General features: G+C 40.7%; 1 protein-coding gene across 5 annotated transcripts in view; it reads right to left on the bottom strand.

The window, feature by feature from the left end:
• MBNL2 (muscleblind like splicing regulator 2) overlaps nucleotides 1-18,349 on the bottom strand; it is a 118,064-nt gene that overhangs the window by 35,061 nt on the left and 64,654 nt on the right. For all 5 annotated transcript variants that reach the window (XM_034071416.1, XM_034071399.1, XM_034071434.1 and 2 more), the window contains exon 3: nucleotides 740-904. In XM_034071416.1, coding sequence (XP_033927307.1) covers nucleotides 740-904 — 165 coding nt within the window. The remainder of the gene's footprint in view (nucleotides 1-739; nucleotides 905-18,349) is intronic.

Raw genomic sequence — 18,349 nt, 5'->3', positions numbered from 1 at the left:
GCATTCAGATTGAGAAAACATCATTAGTAGCCATGTATGAAAAGTCTAGTTCAGATTACTTGTCTAACCATGCTTTTGAAGCCTGGTACAATGAGGAACTCGACTGCAAGGGCAGTCCAGAGCAACTATCATCTTAATGTATATCCAAAGGTGCTGCTCGTATATGCAAGACCAGTTTTATGGCACCTTCTGCATTTGAAGTGTCCCACGCACCATACGCATTATTTTAAGATAAAATGCTGAGTTTGTAAAGTGCATGCACCAGCAATTCTCTGGTAAGTAAGAAAATGCTACCCTGAATAATGACCTCTTTTCCTGGTCCTGGGATACTGTTTTAAACCAGTCAAACCCACACAGACTCCTACTCAAATAGTTTACTAGCAAAGTATTATTACTATGCAAATTTTCACTTCCAGAAGGATTATAGGCAAAAACCTCGTTAATCTGGACTAAACCTGATACGAACTGAATGAAGGAAAAGAAAAAAAAACAACAAAACAAAACAGGAAAAAATGCAAATTATTCTGGGATAAAAAAATGTGTCAAATCTATAGCAGCACTTTATTACGTCTTCAAATGCAAATTATAAATTAACATATCTCTAGGATCTCAGCAATTCTTTAAGTCAACAGAATGGGGATTATTTTTATTGACATTAATTTAGAGAATTTTTGCAGGTCAATATAGTCTTGTACTTCAACTTTACTTACCATTAACACCATCAGAGAAATACACTTACCACTGGCTGTAGGGGTGTCCCTGGAAACATGAACTGCATTTGCTGGGCAAGCATTGCTGCTGCAGTTTTTTGTTGGATTAAGTTGTTCCTGCCATTGATTTCCAGTTGAGTTTTTAAATGTGTTGGTGGATGAAGGTACTTGCAGTTCTCCCTTGTACAACGACCCTGGAAAAAGAAGTCATGCTAATCAGTCTGCTGCTTTTGATGATGGTTTAATGCCTTCAAGCAAAATATTACACCATAAACTAAGCAAGAACTAATGAAATACAGGGTGTTTCCTGGGAACTGTGTAGCAGGCTGGGAGGAGCTGATGGCCTTGAGCTCTGCCTCAGCCCACTACTTCTGACTGATCATTAAGGCTATTAGCCATGAAAAAAAGAAGGAGAGATTTTGAAACAGCATTTTCATTGTTAAGTACAGATCGCTGCCATCACTCTGAGTATTACCCAGACTGCCCAAACTACATCTCATGGTATCTTGGTCAGAGTACCTGGTGTTACGATAACATAGATATTTTTTAATAATAACATTACATCATGAATAACAAATTTATTTTATTTTTAATATTACAGAATCATAGAATGGTTTGGGTTGGAAGAGTCCTTAAAGATCATTTAGTTCCAACCCCCCTGCTGTGGGTAGAGACACCTTCCACCAGATCTTCCAATCTGTTTGTGTGTAACATGTATTTATACAGTGTCCCCAAAATAATTCCGCAAGACCCTGCCCAATTTTTTTTTTAACTGCAAAAATTAAAACCTTCTTTAAGCAAAAGGCACCTTTTAAGTACATTATATTAAAAAATAATTCTGTGTTCATGTCAGTAGGTACCTAAAGTGGTTACTCTCTGCTTGTGTTCTCTCATATGTTCACCCTTATTCCAACTCACTGCCTTCTGGCTTTCTGTTTTTATTACATCACCATAACTTTGAATTATTTCCATTCAAGTATAGAAGAACAAAAGTCAAGCTAGTACTTTTGCGGCCTAAATTTAGAAGCAGTGCATGGAGCTAATCTCCTAAGCAAAAGGAGAGCTCCTGGATCAACCTGAAAGCAGGAATTGTTAGGCTATTATGAGACAATAAAAGACAATAAAAATATGGGTGGGCAGTCACCTCTGTCGTGCCTTGTGCTGGAGGAAATGGACATGGAGCACACCTCTACAAGCACAGCATGCTGACCGAAACGTAGGTAAAGCAGCATAAGACACACCAATACATTTTCCCCCAGAAAGGGAAATCGTAAGGTGCACCAGCAGGTTGTTCAGCTGCAAGGCAGGATCTGCTGAGATCAGAGGCTCCTTGATGACACAGCTCACAAACAGACGTTAAATTTTAAGAGCTGTGACCAGAGGTCCTACAGCATTAGTCAAGCTGCATTTGACACACTCAACTTGAGGAAGGTAAGCTTCCAAATTGAGACATTTTTAAAATGTGCTTTTTAAGCTTTCCATTCACTGGTTTAAAGGCTTTACAATATCAGGCAAAGAAGGAATATCCTCCTATAGCCAAGAAAACATTAAGAACCCTATTCAAGAACTCCACAGTGTACACATGTACACTGACTCTGTGTATGCACACACACACATACTGCTACAAAATCTTCAGTATGCTTCAAATGTCCCAGAACAGTGTTCACGTTATACTTTTTACTCAGACATCAAAACACTGCTGATTCTGCCTCTAATCTGCTATGAGGATATTAACTACCCACACAGGAGTGAGTTAAATATATTCAGGAAGGTACTCCTGCACTGAGGCCAATGTGAAGGCAAACAGCTATTTCCGTACCTTTAAACTATTGAGAACAGTTCTTTGTGAATTGTGCCTGGAGTATGCTAAATGGCAGAAGCCAGAAGAATTCAAGAAACCTAAAAATTTAAGAAAAACCCACCAGTCTCATCTCTCAGGAGCAGTGCTTGGTGCTGTTTATATCTGCTAGTATAGATGCTGCCATTCTCACGACATCACGCCTTCCCTCTGACTTCCACTGTGGGAGTCACTAATGCTGCCTCTTTCAATGAAGTACACAAAATGAATGCTACTTCGTCAGCTGGCATGAGCAGAACCAAAATAGTCATGATTTGATGGACAGAGAAGATGGTTGACTTTTCTATTTAGGGAGAACTAGGCCACCATCACCTTCATAATGTTAAATTGTAGCACGTTCAGCACAGGCAATGAGCACATTCTTTTGTTCTGGCTGATGAGGCAAACTGATTAAGATGTTTTTAACTGAGATCTATTTAACCTTAGTCTATTTTGTATATGAATGGTTCATACAGCAAACCTGAAAGTTAAAACAGCAAAATAAAAAGAAAATACCTAGTGGAAGTATCAAACTATAGAAACAAAAGTGCTCCTCTGGTAAGGATTGAGAGCAGCTCTCAACCACAGTGGCTTTTCCTTCAGCCTGAATAATGCCTTCAGCCAGCCCTCCATAATGAAAGGACATGGCTAATACATACCACCACTTCAAGCTCTGCAAAGCAACCCACAGTGCACAAAAGACTGGTTATTTCAGAAAACTTTCCAAAATAATCCAACCATACAAATATGTACTGTCCTCCCTGAACCTACTCGTGTCTGTACCTCCTTTACTAGTTTTTTGAGCTCCTGTTTAGCAGTGAACGTGCTATAAAAGAGCTGTGTGGCCCTGTCATGCTCCTATAGAAAGTGCTGTAAACAGATCAAGCCTTGTTGAAATTAAATGACCCAAAATAAACTGCGGTAGAATGAGCACTGAAAATAGTGAGCAGATTAATCCAGCCCTTGCTACCAAAACTACATAAATTCTGAGACCAGCTTGAACTTTTTGGACCTACAATAGCGGCAAGAAAATGCCTATAAGCAACTTTTCATTCCTTTTTCAACAAAAGCTCCATGTCCCTGTGAACTCCTGGTGAGATTCATTTCAGAGAGGAACCGGTCTGATTCCCAACTACTGACCACTGTAAGAGCAGTAATTCAAACTCATAGTGTAATCTCAGTCAAATGGGACCCTGCATTTTTTGATTTGTTTATTAAAAAGCCAAATACAAAGTCTAACTGAGACAACAGCACATACCAACCAATCAGCAGAACGGGCACACAACACGCAGGGGTATTCAACATGTTGACTCAGTAACCATCTACATAACAGCCCGCTTTGGATTCTTGAAAAAGCTACTGTATTAGCAGACAAAATTGAATGCTTTAACTTTAAGATGCATCAGTACCAAGCCTCTGAAGCAAGGCTTGTTTCTTTACAGCTCTTAAAACCCCAGCTGTTCAGGAGCTGCTCCACAGACATTCGGTCCCCCTGGTGCACAGCAGCACAAACTCTGTCAGCAGGATGAGGCAGGCAGTGTGGAAAATAATTGCTTCATACAACTTTTAACCTGCTCCCACATGAGTCAGAGTCCTGAAACTGAAGGCACAGACAGACTGGTTTGAAACTTGGTCCCTAGAAACGCCTGTCGTCCATGAAGTGGAAGTTACCAACAAACACATGATAAGCTGTTGTGTACTTCCCATGCGAGATCTCCCCAAAAAATCGCTTTCAATGAGCTGTGTCCTTATCTGCAATGGATAGTAAAGGCAAACAGACATCAGATTAAATTCCTAGCACTCTGTTATTCCCCTCATCCTGTAAGGATGGTACCTACCTCTGACCTTTCATTTCTCTGCTTTTGTCTTCTACAGCTAGCCTAGCCTAGCACACAGGGCCACATTTCAGGTGGGTAATGGAAGGTTTTAGCAGAGAACAACTTTCCTACTGCTAATTATCCAGACTGGGAACATGCTGTGTCTCACATCGGGGGTATGCCACAGGCTTCACTCCAGTAAAGAAGTGGGAGAGCGAAAATGTGCACCAAGAACCCGGCAACTCAGACGACTCCAGTGCCCATCACCTAAGCACAGCAACAAGAGGCCCCACTTCTGCAGGGGGTCTTGGAAACTGCTGCCTGAATGGCTTAATATCAAAATCACATCTCTTAACAAGCCATGTCACACCACTGACTTTTTTTTTAGATCAGTAGATTTCCCTATTAAGAATAATAGCGCCTAAAATCAATGGCACAAGACAGCCCACAGATGGGAATATATTAAAAAAACTTAGGTATGTGCTAAGAATTATTATTTTAAAACAAGCAAAATGAGGCAAGTGCAGAAGTAACACCCCATAACTTTGCATATTAGAATATTAAGAGCCCATTTCCTGCCTACAAGTTGCACAGCCACATCTCTGCCTTGACTATTTTACAAACCTACAGCTTTCTTCAGTACTGCACTATTGCTCTAAGAGTAACAACAATAATAATTCATACAGGCCCAGGCTGGGAACTACTTATGCATTATAATGAGTTAGCTTTCACTTAATAAAATTATTTTCTATAAAAATAAGATGTTTGAATAATAATTAAAAATTAAAAGAAGGCAAAATAATGTTTCTTTTATCTCTTAAGCCGAGAACTAATGCATCCACAAACATTTCTCTCAGGTACTGAATTCTGCTTTTAAGATGGGGGTTCATACATATTAGAATCACAGAATTACAGAACCATATAGGCTGGAAAAGACCTTAAAGTCCAACCATTATCCCAGGATGGCCAAGTCCTCCACTAAACCATGTCACTGAGGGCCTCATCAAAAGAGTTTTTTGAACACTTGCAGGGATGGTGATTTCACCACTGCCCTTGGGCAGCTTGTTCCAATGCCTGAGCACCCTTTTGGTGAAGAAAGTTTCCCTAATATCCTATCTGAACCTCCCCTGGCACAGCTTAAGACTGTTATCTCTTGTTTTATCACTTGTTACTTGGGAGAAGAGTCCTTACATTTACTGTATTCGATCAAAACCCTTGCAGACCTGTCCATGCCACACAGTTTGGTTTGTTGTCGCTTTCAACACATACAAAGCCAGAATCCCATGGGTTTATTACAGAAGAGAACACTGGGCCACCACACCAGACAGCAGGCCATGGGTACACCACGCACCCCTCACAAAGTCAAGTCTCAGCTTCCCCATCTACCTGTTTCTACAGAAGGTCACTAATTCATCAAGTCCCAGCTTTTCAAGCTTTCCCATTAAAGGAGCACATCCCAAAAGTCACATGTCAAGATAGAAAGGGACAGATTAGGGAAGGCATTTTCAGAGTGCTGTTAAGCAGGAGAAATGGGAAGGTCTCTTTCTTCAAACCCTAGGAATAAGTTCTTAGCATTCTGATCATAAAAGTCCCACTATTACATGTAATAGCCCAAATCTATACAGGCAATCCAAACTTACTGTAAAGCACTTTCCTGCTGCATAATGTGGTGGGGGTTGTTATTTGGGGTTTTATTTCTGCAAAAGGAGAGGATAATTCAAGTTGGAAGAGACCTCAAGAGGTCCCCAGTCCAACCCACTCAGAGTAGGGTCAGCCTTGGGGTCAGACAGGTTGCTCAAGCCAGGTCTTGGATACCCTCCAGTGCTGGAGCCTGCAGAGCCTCTGTGAGCAATGCAATCGACTGCTCAATTGTCCTCTCAGTGAAGATGATTTTCCTTATACTCAGTCTCAACCTGTCTAGTTTTGGCTTACGCCACCTGCCTCATGTCCTCCCACCATGCACTACTGTGAGGAGCTGGGCTGCACCTTTAGACAACCTTCTTGTCCTTGAAGGCTGCTCTTATAGGAGGAGCATCAGCATGCAACATCATCACGTTGTCTTCTGTTAGTGTACCTGTCTCAGGTTTGTACCTTGAGGGATACATGTTACATTTTTTTAAACCATACCAGCTAAATTAAGACTCCTTCTATGCTTTACCTCATCCCTTGGGAAGGCAGCAGCTATGGTTACCTGCTTTACCAGAGCAGCAGTGTTATCCATCACCAAACTCATAAAATTATTTATACTTTCCTTAAATAGTTGAAATGGGGAAAGTCCAGCTTGAAGCTAAGCATGCAAATCCAAAGTAAATTGATGTGATTTATTGATACTATTACTGGGAAATAACAAAGCCTCTCCTCACAGCATAGCTTAACATCTGACTCCCAGCTTCCTCCTGTAGGCTGCCTCCCTCCATCCTTCTCCCCCAGAACACCCTCCCACCTCTCCTAAGTATAGACCAGGAAACAACTCACATGATAAATATAACTTGCTCAAGCTGTGCATGTCCTGAAGGGCCAGCCAAGATGCGCACGTGGCCAACAGACCATGCTCCAGAAAGGCTCAGTGCACGCTCTAGCCTCTCCTTAACTTGGTAGTAACTTGGATCTCTCTCTTCTACCCAGACACGTATTTTTGCATAACAAGTAAGAATTTTGTGATATGTCTTTGAGATGTCTGCTTCTAGCAACTTTGCTTGAAATGGAACAGGGTATTCAAATGTTATTAGGGTGTGAGGATGATGCTGGCAAAAATATGGATATTTTGCAATGATGCAAAACCTGTTTCCTCAAGAAAACAGGCTAAAACTAACAAATGGAGATGAAACTCCATGATCCCTCAGGATTATATATGCTGGTTTATGGAACAAAAAAAAAAAATAAGGTATATGACTTCTAAGACATGCCTTTTAGAAAGCAACTGAGCAACTGGTTCTACAAGAGCAAAAAGATTTTCTGGTTTCCTGGTAGAGACTCTTGAGATCTAAACATTTGCTGGAGTTAGAAAAGATACACCTCAAACCCTGTATTTTTTAAAGAACAGTAATCACTTGATGCCACAATCACCTCTCCTACTTGGGAAAAAAAAAACCAAAAAGAAAATGTAATTTTCTGTATCATGCAGCTTTAGCAAACTTGAACATGCTTGTAAAATCAGATCCCATTTTAATAAACTAATGCACTTGCAACAGTGTGCATGCTGGTTAGTTATACATCACCTGCTTGATATTATTAGGTACCTGGAGGTATTACATACTGTTCAAACCTTGGCAGAGTAAGAGCTAGCACAGGCCACTGCCTGGGGCGGTGGCAGCACACAGCAAGAATAGCCACAGAGACAGCAGAGTCAGCAGCTGCAGAGGTACCTAAGCTGTAAATAATCCTCTGGAAGAGTTTCCGACAAGAGCAGAAACTATTTCTTCTCCTTCAAGATTCATTCTCAGTAACCCCTCAGCAACGTCTGGTTGGAAACATGTGTGGCCTCACCCAATCAATTTAACAATTTCACCACTGCATATAACAGGAGCTTCTAAATTCCAATAATCCTGGGCTCCCTGGGACTAAAAATAGACCCAGTCAATAGGAGGGCAGGGTATTTTGAGGTACTTAAGCTTCTGCTCCTGTGCATAGACAGCCACACTAGCTCTACCACCCCCAAACATCTAGTTCACATGTTCTTTTTCAAGTGCAGAAATAGCAAAAAGGAAAAAAAAAATAAAGAAAACACCAACTGTCTATTCATATACAGATAGGGATGGTTCTTATTGTTCTACAGGGCTTGCCTTCATGTATTTTTATATATATATACATGAGAGCTCAACAACCAGCACTTTAAAGGGAAGGAAAACCACCAGAGTTCAGTTTGAACTGAGTAAGAAGTATTTTCCACCTAGTATCACAATGAGGGAATTAAATTTTCCTATGCAGAAAGTAAAAAACCAGATACCTCCATTAAAGTATTCCCTTTGCACTTGTTGTGAGTATGTACCATCTCACACAATCTGTACGACTACACATGCCCGCAGTTAAGCATATGTGCAAGGACTTAAGGGATTTAGTTAAGCCTCAAGAATGACTAGTCATAGGTTTTTAAAAATGTAACTTAGCATGTTATTTCTTCCTTGAGGTATGCAAAAAAGCTTCAAACGTTTTTTAAATTTTGCAGAATTTGACATATAGAGTGTGTTGACTTGTAAATATGAATGCTTAGGAAAACACAATTCCTTTAGCCTAAGCCATATTGTATCTAATTTATAGGAAACAAATGGAGATCAGAATAAGATTCCTTATCCTGAAAATGAGACATACTTGAACTATTTGAGAAAAAGAAAAATAATTTCAAAAGGATCAAACTGTACTAATCAGAGAAATACTAAGCTTTTGATGGAGAGTTCAAATGCCTCGACCTTCACTTGTTGCCATACACCCTACCAGCACAAAGACCTAAGCGAAAAAACGTATTTAAGAAAACAAGCATCTCCTGTATTTCAACTGTTGGATCTGTTTTCCTTGGGAGGGGGGAAACTCAAAACCAGACACCAAAAACCAAACAAAAGCCACCAAAACCAACTTAAAAACTTGACTGAGAAATTAATTCTCTATTTCCAAAGCCACCTTGCAAGTCCACCCACACAAGTCAGTGAATGTGCATACATATTTATATGCACCTACACACTTCCGTTTCAAGAGAAAATAGAAAGCAAATTCACTTTCTTACTTTAAAGTAGAAAAGAAATAGAAGGCAAAAAATTTTCAGGTGACTTCAGCTTGATTCAGTTCCCAACAGCCTAAGAGAACCCATTAGCTGCTCTTCTAATGATTTCAATTATTTGTAAGGAACTAAAAGCTGGTAAAATACAAATGCTCATTTTATTCATAAAGTTAGAGACCAAGAACTGCCTGTAACTGACATAAAAAAACAGAAAAATTTTGAAGAAAAATGGAAGCCTTACAAAAAGATGGAGTGTTGAAATGATGTCAGTCTTAACACTAAAGACTTAATAGGAGATATTTACTTAAATGGAAAAAGACCAAATGTTCTACTGAAGAGCACATTTGCAATGCACAAAGAGCTCAGAGTCTCTCAAGATGCTCTTTCAAACAAATGTTGAGAAGGATGGCTGTAAAGAATGGTTTAATAATTTGCCTTACAATATCAAGGGAAGTGTACTCAATACTAAATTGCTCAGAAGAGAAAGAACTCAAGCAGGTATTACAGGCGCTGGAAAAAAGGACACTTAGGAAATTGTAAGTCATTTGACAAATATCCTTGAAAGGCCTCTAACAAATAAGACAACAAACATTCAGACTAAGAAAGAGCAGTTTAAACCAGCATCCATTTATTTTATTTTTGTGTTTACTGCCTTGAAAATAATTTGAGAATAATAGGAAAATAAAGATTATTTCTTCTCCAATTACATAGCTCCTTTTTCTTTTTTTATTTCCCACTCAAAATCTAAACCAGCTATTTTTACTTAGATTCATGTTTGCCTACCAGTATTGATCAGTACATCACAAACAACTGTAGACAACCCTTGATATAAATCTTCCCTCTAATGCACATAGCCAAGTTCCATGGAACAACAGGCAGTGCAGGGGAAGACCCTTAAGGAGCAAACATGAAGAAAGCAAAGGGGAGTGTGACCTTGCTTAGTTAAGATTCCTCAAATGTCTCATTTCTATTGCATAGGTGGTGAGACTCTCCAAAGGATGCCTTATGCAGGCTCTAATCAACGTACAGCTCCCATGGAAGGTCTAGATGCAGCCATGCAACTCAAGACAGGCTGCAGCAGGAAAGTGGTGACTGAAGCCCTCCAACTCTGCCTGTTCAGAGCTGCCAATGTATTTGCAGGTTCCTGCATTACGGACAAAACGTATTAAAACCTTTATGGAGTCTCACAATACAGCATTACATACAGCTAACTGATGGCTGGGCAGCTTTAATGCACCCACTCATCACAAGGACAGAATGGTTTTGTCAAAGTCAGAAGAGAGCTGTGTAAATTGCAGGTGGGACCACACAGTAACTCAAGGTGACATGGATTTTCTGCTGGTAAACAACATACTCCACTATTAAGTTTAACTCAACTAAACTGTAAAAGAAGGTATGGGTTTGGAAAGGGGCAATTTTCTTCAACGATTCTCAGTATCTCAAGAGCAGACAAAAATAGCCATTCCAAAAGTAATGCCAGTAAAGGAAGGTAAGTTGTTTGACTGCATCTCACCTGGCAAGAGAAAAGGCAACAGCAGTGAAGCAGAACAGCAGAAAACCAAGCAAGAATATGGACATGGCCTGGTGCCACTTCCTGATGTACCTCCTTCCTCCCCTCCTTTACAATGCCCATAAAAGCCTCAAGCACATGTATGCTGACTTTAATGCAAGTTTGCTCATACAAACAGGACTGAGACTGAACCCCCTTCTTTTGGAAACACCTGTTTGCAGTGAAAAGGTAGGCAAAGATAACTGCAGAACTGACAGTCAAGCCCTTAGACACCTTATTTCTCTCAGTGGCCTGTGAAGGAAAGCCACAATGTCACAGCATATGGACTACACTCTCCAACACCGATAGCACTTGTCTTCCACTGTAACCTGGTTAAAAAAGAAAGAGTGAGAAGTGAGGACAGGTCTTTACTACTGGGATGCCCATGAGGCCAGATGGTGAGCAGCCCAGTAAGGACCAGGCAATAGGCTGGTATGGTGACCATGGTTCTCTCAACAACACAGCAGGAATACTAACATGCCTCAGAAAAAGACATAAAATCAGTTATATGGCATCAGAAAGGAGCAGACGACACGCCTTGGCAGTGAGGAGCCTGGCTGACCAGATCAAAAGGAAATAGGAAGAGAGCACTGTAAAACTGGCCCTGTTAGCCTCCTCAGCGAGTCACTTTCCCAAGGGAGCCTTGAGAAAATGTTTCATCTAAGAGTAGCAGTGAATCAAGAGATTTGGGAAAGGCCCATTACTTGCAAGAGTTCCACAATATGGAAAAGATCATCAGCATAATGTAGCAAGTCCCTTATGTGCCAAGGGACCTCACTGTTGTGTTATGGAGAAGGATGGACCTAATGAACCAGGAGCAAGCAAGGACACACTTTGGCTACTGGTGTGTCAAATCCCCCAGCTCTCCAGGTGGATGCCCAGACACCATGAACTGCTGAGCAGTTCATAGGGGTGACCTGATCTGCTGCTGGCAAGTCCCTCTGCCACTCTTTGCAGGATCCTTTCACCCTGGTCAGGCCACTTTGCACCCAAATGACACATCAGGGCTCCTAGTCTATTGTGTGACTTGCTGGGCCTCTTTCATGTTGGGGATTGCACGCGTTCTTGGCCAACTGCTTTACAAACGAAAGGAAAAGCAAGGGCAAAGCTAAACACAAACTGCCAAGGCCACCTCACGTAATTGCAGAGGTAGAAAGTGCGCTGCCTAGTCCCTCTGCAGGGGAGGAGTGTTTACCCACCCACAGTGCACTGCTGGAACTGCAGCTGCATTATTAGCAAACCATGGGCTTTGCTCCTGGGACAAGCCAGAAAGGGCTGGAGTCTGACACCAGCTCTCAACTCACTGGGAAGTTCCTGAAAACATACAGAAACTCCCTGGTGATTTAGAAACTCCATTTATTTGGAGATGCACTGAAAAGCACAAATTCAGAAATGGCTCCTTAAAATGAAAATATATTTACATTTGTGAAGAAGAATCACACATAAAATTCCCGACACTTTCTATAACCGACTGAGAAGTGGCAAACAAATTATCGAGATGAAAAGACACTGTATCATTGTAGGACCACCTACAGACAGCAACCAAGCATGCCCGACCTGAAAAGAGAAAGGTAAGCAGGCACCTTTCTAGCCTTTTCTATATTCAGCCCATGCTCCTCCTCTTCTGGGAACTGCTTTCTCAACATCAGTGATACATTTCAGTTTCTTTTCTTGCAGCCCAGCACACCTCAGATTACCTTCTTCAGGCAATGGGGAAACCAGTGCTAGTAGCAGGATGGGCAGTGCGACCAAAGAAGCAGAACATGAGAGTTATCAGTGTGAAATACTCAGAGAATCAACAAATGGAATCACCTTAAAAAAATCAGGGGAAGGAGGAGGGTGGCAAGAGGTCCAGAAATGCAAGTAAGAACAAAGAATGAAGCCCTGGCATCCAAGTACGCTGCCAAAACCCCTTCTCTTTTTGCTAAAGGGCTATCTCTCCCCCTTCACCTGGTATTAGGAAGCTTCTAGAAGATCTAGCAAAAATAGCAAGAAGTATAATGCTGTTACATTTATCTCAAATGGTAGCTTACTGAATTAGGCAGCTAAATCACAGTTATGAGAGAAGATAAGACACACTGGGATGTCTTATTACCTTCCTTGAATAATATATTCAACTAAATACTAGAATACATGATTGTGGTCTTGGTGCTTATACATTCTCAACACTGTGTTGAAGGAGCAGATAATTATTCTCTTTGTTGAGACAGATTCAGCACCGACTAAATAGAATTCTAGGTTAATCTCAAATTAAAATAGTGCCTCTAGGTTTTCCAAGGCATATATCCTTGACTTCCAGGGGAATGAACACATTGGATTCCCCACCATTTATTATACTGCAACAACATTGTCAGTGTATTCTGATGTCCATGGCACCTGTCTTCACCAGTGCTTTGAGTAGATGCACTAATACCAACCTCAATTGCATGACCACATCTACTATTTTACTCAGCCCTTTTTCCCAAATAGTATATAGACAGCTGCATGGTATTTCTTAGCCAGTGGGGTAGTAGCAGAGCAGAACTCTAATGCATGCTCATCTAACTCCTGGCCTGAATGCAAGATGCTTATTTCCTTTTGGGTTTATCCATAGAGCTGGCTCTATAGGAACACATTAGGAATGGATCTGCTAAAATTATTAATGGATTTGTTAGTCTTTTTGTGAGACTAGACACCATTACTTCCACTCTGCACAGAATAAACTGAGACCAAATACCACTAAAGGGCTGAGTAGCACCTGCAGTTTTCAGCTGCAAATCTCTGCCCTCCTTCCACTTTGCTGTGAAACAAAATTTACACAGAACACACAGGTGGTGCACTAAACTCCAACTGCTTGTCCCACCTGTCCTTTGTTCACCTACAGCATTCATAGAATCACAGAATGGTTTGGGTTGGAAGAGATCTTAAAGATCATCTAGTTCCAACCTCCCCTGCCATGGGCAGGGACACCTTCCCCTAACCAGGTTGCTCAATCAGCGCCAGTGCCTCACCACCCTCACAGGAAAGAATTTCTTCCTAATACCTGATCTAAATCTACCCTCTTTCAGCTTAAATCCATCGCCCCTTTCTCCTATCACTACAGACCCATGTAAAAAGTCCCTCTCCAGATTTCTTATAGGCCCCTTTAGGTACTACAAGGCTTCTGTAAGTTTTCCCTGGAGCTTTCCCTTCTCCAGGCCAACTCTCTCAGCCTTTCTTCATAGCAGAGGTGCTTCAGCCCTCTGAGCATCTTTGTGACTCTCCTCTGGACTCGCTCGAGCAGGTTGAGGGCCTCAAAGCTGGCACAGCACTGCAGGAGTGGCAGGATCACCTCCTTTGACCTGCTGGACATATTTGTTTTGATGCAGGCCAGCATACTGTTGGCTTTCTGGGCTGCGAGCATACACTGCTGGGTCATATTGAGCTTCTTGTCTATCAACACCCCCAGGTCCTTCTCCTCAATCCATTCCAGTCATGGAAGAGCACTGCCTCTTCCCCACTCCCAGCCCCAGCATGTGACATCAGACGGAGCAAACACAAAGAGCAGTGTGCTCGGTCTGTGGTCTAAAGCCAGCCCAGAGTGCACAAGTCTGTCCGATCTGCACACCAGCCTCTACCAGGCATGCATTGACGGCGAGTTTTAACACTTCCAAAATGACCAAATATGTGGGTGAAATGTCACATAAGCAGTTTAAGGCAAATTACAGATGTCAGAGCAACTTTCTGCTGCTAGACCCCAAGGTTCAGCTGTAAACAATAAAAAACAACTTCAGCATTGAACCACTTTTAAGAAACAAGAAGGAAAAACAAGGTATTTATGTCTCAGCTGTTTCTCAAAAATGGTTAAAGTGTTTAACCGAGAACTTTAAATAAACACTCTGAGTCAGTCACTCGTATGCTTCAGCCCAGATAATTGTGTTTTGAGAGACTTAGAAACCGCAGAAAAGGAGGATATTATTTGGAAAGTGGTGGCCACGATTAAATCCAGGTGATGATGGCACACTGTTGGTCATAAAACACTCATACGGGCCTCATCAACACACCCAACCAAAGGCTAATGATTGCAGGAACTCCAAGCACTTATGTGTACAAAATGTAAAAGCATTTAAAAACAATGACAGCAAACAAAACATTGAATAACGCTAAAAATGAAATCTGATGAACCGTTTGTCCAGAAATATTTTAATGCAAGTAGTCATCCTGGCTGATGAACTCTGCACACACAAGGAGTTACTGAACAGTCTTTTGGAGAATATAATGCCTACAAGCATCTACATCACAATTTTAAGGCAAGCCATGTACTAGTGTACCAAGACTTCCCAGTGTCATAGCAAAGCCCTAATGATTTATACAGAAAGAAAAAAAGTCAAGATCATTTGACTTGAGCAACGATGACTTCTCTGATTTGTTTTCTTCATTTGTTTTGAAGATGATACCTTCCCACCCTAACTTTTATCAGGTAACAGAAGTTCATCAAGTATTGACAGGCTATTATGACATCAATTATAAAATGTGCAAACCCACTTGGATAAAGGAACCACGTTTGTGACTTGTTCTTCCTTCCCCTTAAAGTTTCTACAGGAGACAAGCAGGCTCCCCTGCAACAGTGACAAACGAAACTGCTTTCAGTGTCTGTCTCCTGAAAGCCTTCACAAGTTTGGCACCATTCTCATCTGTTTCTCAGGAGAAACTAACACAGAGTCTGAAATAGTGTTCTCCAAACAGGAACCAAAGGACCATGTAATTTATGACTTTCCTTTGTGGGTAAAGTGTTTTCACTGCCTGCTCCTTATCTGAGCAGCAGTCACAAGATGGAGATTCCCATCAAACATCTTTTTGTCAAATGCTTCCCTTTGTTTGAATGCCAAGGAGGAGGAGGCAGGATGTGGTCAGAAGCCAAGGGCACAGTCAAGGCTTCCAACACTGCCTTTGACTCCAAAAGTGGCAACAACAACCAAGTGAGAAACTCCAGGTGAAGATTACACCACCTGCAGTTGACAGATATTTTTCCCTCTCTGCTCCCAGGCAGAGAACTTTTCTCTCTGGAGTAGCAAGGAGAAGAAAACCACAACCACCAAGTCCTCAACACTGGACACAGATTCTGAAAAGGTATCTGGATCACCACCTCACCTGGCAACACGGCTTAACTGTGTCTTTATCATTCCCAGGAGAATCATAAATCACAGCTACATAGCAGGGCTATGGTTTAAATATTCTTTATAAATGTCACAAGGCTGAAGAACATATTAAAACTAAAATTCCACAATACAAACCAAAGTTTTATGGAAAAAAACTATGCATAATGATCTCATGCTTTTCACAAGAGTGGCTCTTTCACAGCCAGGAACCATGAAGTATTTGTTTCTATTTCCTATTTTTATTTGTCTGATACACACATCACAAAGGGATTACAATTGTTGTGACACATCAAATTCAGTTTGAAGAGCATTCAGGTTAAAATGTAGTATGGTACATAATGTTAATCATAATTGAAACAATCTTGACTCATATTTTCCAAAAAGCCTTTGTAATTGCAGACAGTCTGGAAAAGAAGTATTTAAATGGCCAAATGAGTGGGGTTTTTTTTCCTATCCTGCTGCTTTTCAGTGAAGAAAAATTGTGATGGATGAGTACCATTCATCAGGAGAAACAGTCAAAATATGAGATCACTAACCAGCATCCAGACAGGGTTTAACCAACTCCCTTGTTTAATCACTGGGGATTCAGTGTCTGGATGGAGGGCAGGTGGGAGGGAGTTTAGATGATTCTATGAATTTAACACTAGCATGTTAAAAAACATTTTAAAACATTTTAACCTGCTTCTAGTACCTAGAAATATTTATCATGGGTTTCCAGCCCAGCAGAGAGAGATTCTCTCAGCCAACAGAGACTGCACGAATGCTGGCGTATGTAGCACTAAAAGCTATTTTGCCATGTTAGCATGACAGAGACTAGAGTTTTCTTTGTCAAATGTAATGGAAAATCGTGCCCAAAAGATACAACTCCTGATACAAGCTGTCATTTACCTCCTACCACTCATTCACAAGACAGCCTGCAAAATATCACTCTTCAGATTATTAAATCCCTATGCTATACTACTTAGTAAATAAATAAAAAAATAAAAGCAAAATGAAAGATCTACTTTCAAAGATGTCTTCACAATTTCAGGCCAGTCTTGTAGGGGTAAGTATCAGGGTACCAACAAACACAGTATGGGAACCTAAAACTCATTAGGAATCCTTTGGAAGACCTATGAGTCAGATGGAGCATCTTCCTATGAGGGCAAAGCTCTGACCCTAGGCACTGCTAAATAGATCACAAGCACACAGGTAAAAGATGCAGGAGGTTGGAAGGACTGTACTCATCTCCTCTCATTGGTGGGCAAGCCACACACTACAGGATATTATTATACAGGCAGACCAACCACATAGAAAAAGTGAGATTTTTATAAAGGTACCTCGGTACTACTAAGGACAGGGCCTCTGATGCAGAGATTACTTTGGAGATGAGTTAATAGGAATACACTCCAAGCACTTAATTATTAGCTTTACAATTACTTAGTTCCATTTGTTTTCATAGATTTCTAGATACCTTAAAAGCAGGCTGATTAGGAGAATCTTGCCTTCCTACAGCAGATCATGTCAAATATAGTAAATAATCTCAATCTTCCTTGGCAAGTAACTTCAGTAGAAAGGAAGAAACTGCCAATGAGGAAAACATCTTTTAATGAATTTTAAATTGACATTAAGACTACAGCAGCACTGCTAACATTAAAAAAAATTATATCCTTCAGTAGATGTCACAGGGATTTTTATTTATTTTACTTTACCATCCCACACTGAAAGCCCAGTGTTTCATCAGCAAGTATTTATCTGAGTTCTTCTCTTCAATGATTGTCCCAAAGTTTCTGTTAATAGAGAATGCCAAACTAGCCTTAAATGTCAACTCTGCTTTAAGAAGAAGAAAACCATTGAATTTTCAAGTTATCACGGCCTCAATAGAAGGTTCGTCATATGTACAGCCACCCACCATAATGTAAACCATGCTTTATTAACTTTCCCATGCTATAATCCTGAGAACAATGAAATAAAGAGACATAAAAGAATGGGATGCATGCCCAAAGGATTCCCTTGGCTGGTTGCATTTAGCAAATAAAGTGTTCAGTTTTAACTAGTTAAGGAACATTTGATTAGCATATAGCAAAACCAAAGAAAACCTTTTCAAACATCAAACAGAAATGAAACAAGCTTATAAACTGAGCTGCCTGCAAGCAAACAATTTCTGGAATGTACTGGGGGAAGCAAAGGAGAATCCCACAACAAAGGAGATCGCAAAAGCCAACCCATTTTAACAAGTGGAATTACCAGTTCAGAGACTGCAGGGAAACAATGCAAAAACACCATCAAGTCTGATACAAAGTACTTTTCTTAGCATTTAACAAAACTCCCAACATAAAGGCCAACATAAAGGCCACCAATCAGTAGGTAATTAAATATGGCTTTTTGGAAACACAAAAGTTGTTAATTACTCACAGAGTACTAGAATTAATGAGGAACTGAAGGTCTCTCAGAGTAAAGATGAACAATTTCAGATACATCTGATCACAGTTGGAAAATGTTAAGCTATTTAAGTACCAGACAACAATTTACATATCATCAAACAGCTGGCTGCCAATTTACCATGTACTTGTTGCAGACATGCAAAGAGCAGATAACTTATGAAGACCTCTAAAACATGATGCTAATA

The sequence above is a fragment of the Melopsittacus undulatus genome, chromosome 2 (assembly GCF_012275295.1).
Source record: "Melopsittacus undulatus isolate bMelUnd1 chromosome 2, bMelUnd1.mat.Z, whole genome shotgun sequence".
In the NCBI taxonomy this organism is placed as follows: Eukaryota; Metazoa; Chordata; class Aves; order Psittaciformes; family Psittaculidae; genus Melopsittacus; species Melopsittacus undulatus.
The sequence above is the reverse complement of the archived record's forward strand: the minus strand, read 5'-3'. Positions and strand labels throughout refer to the sequence as shown.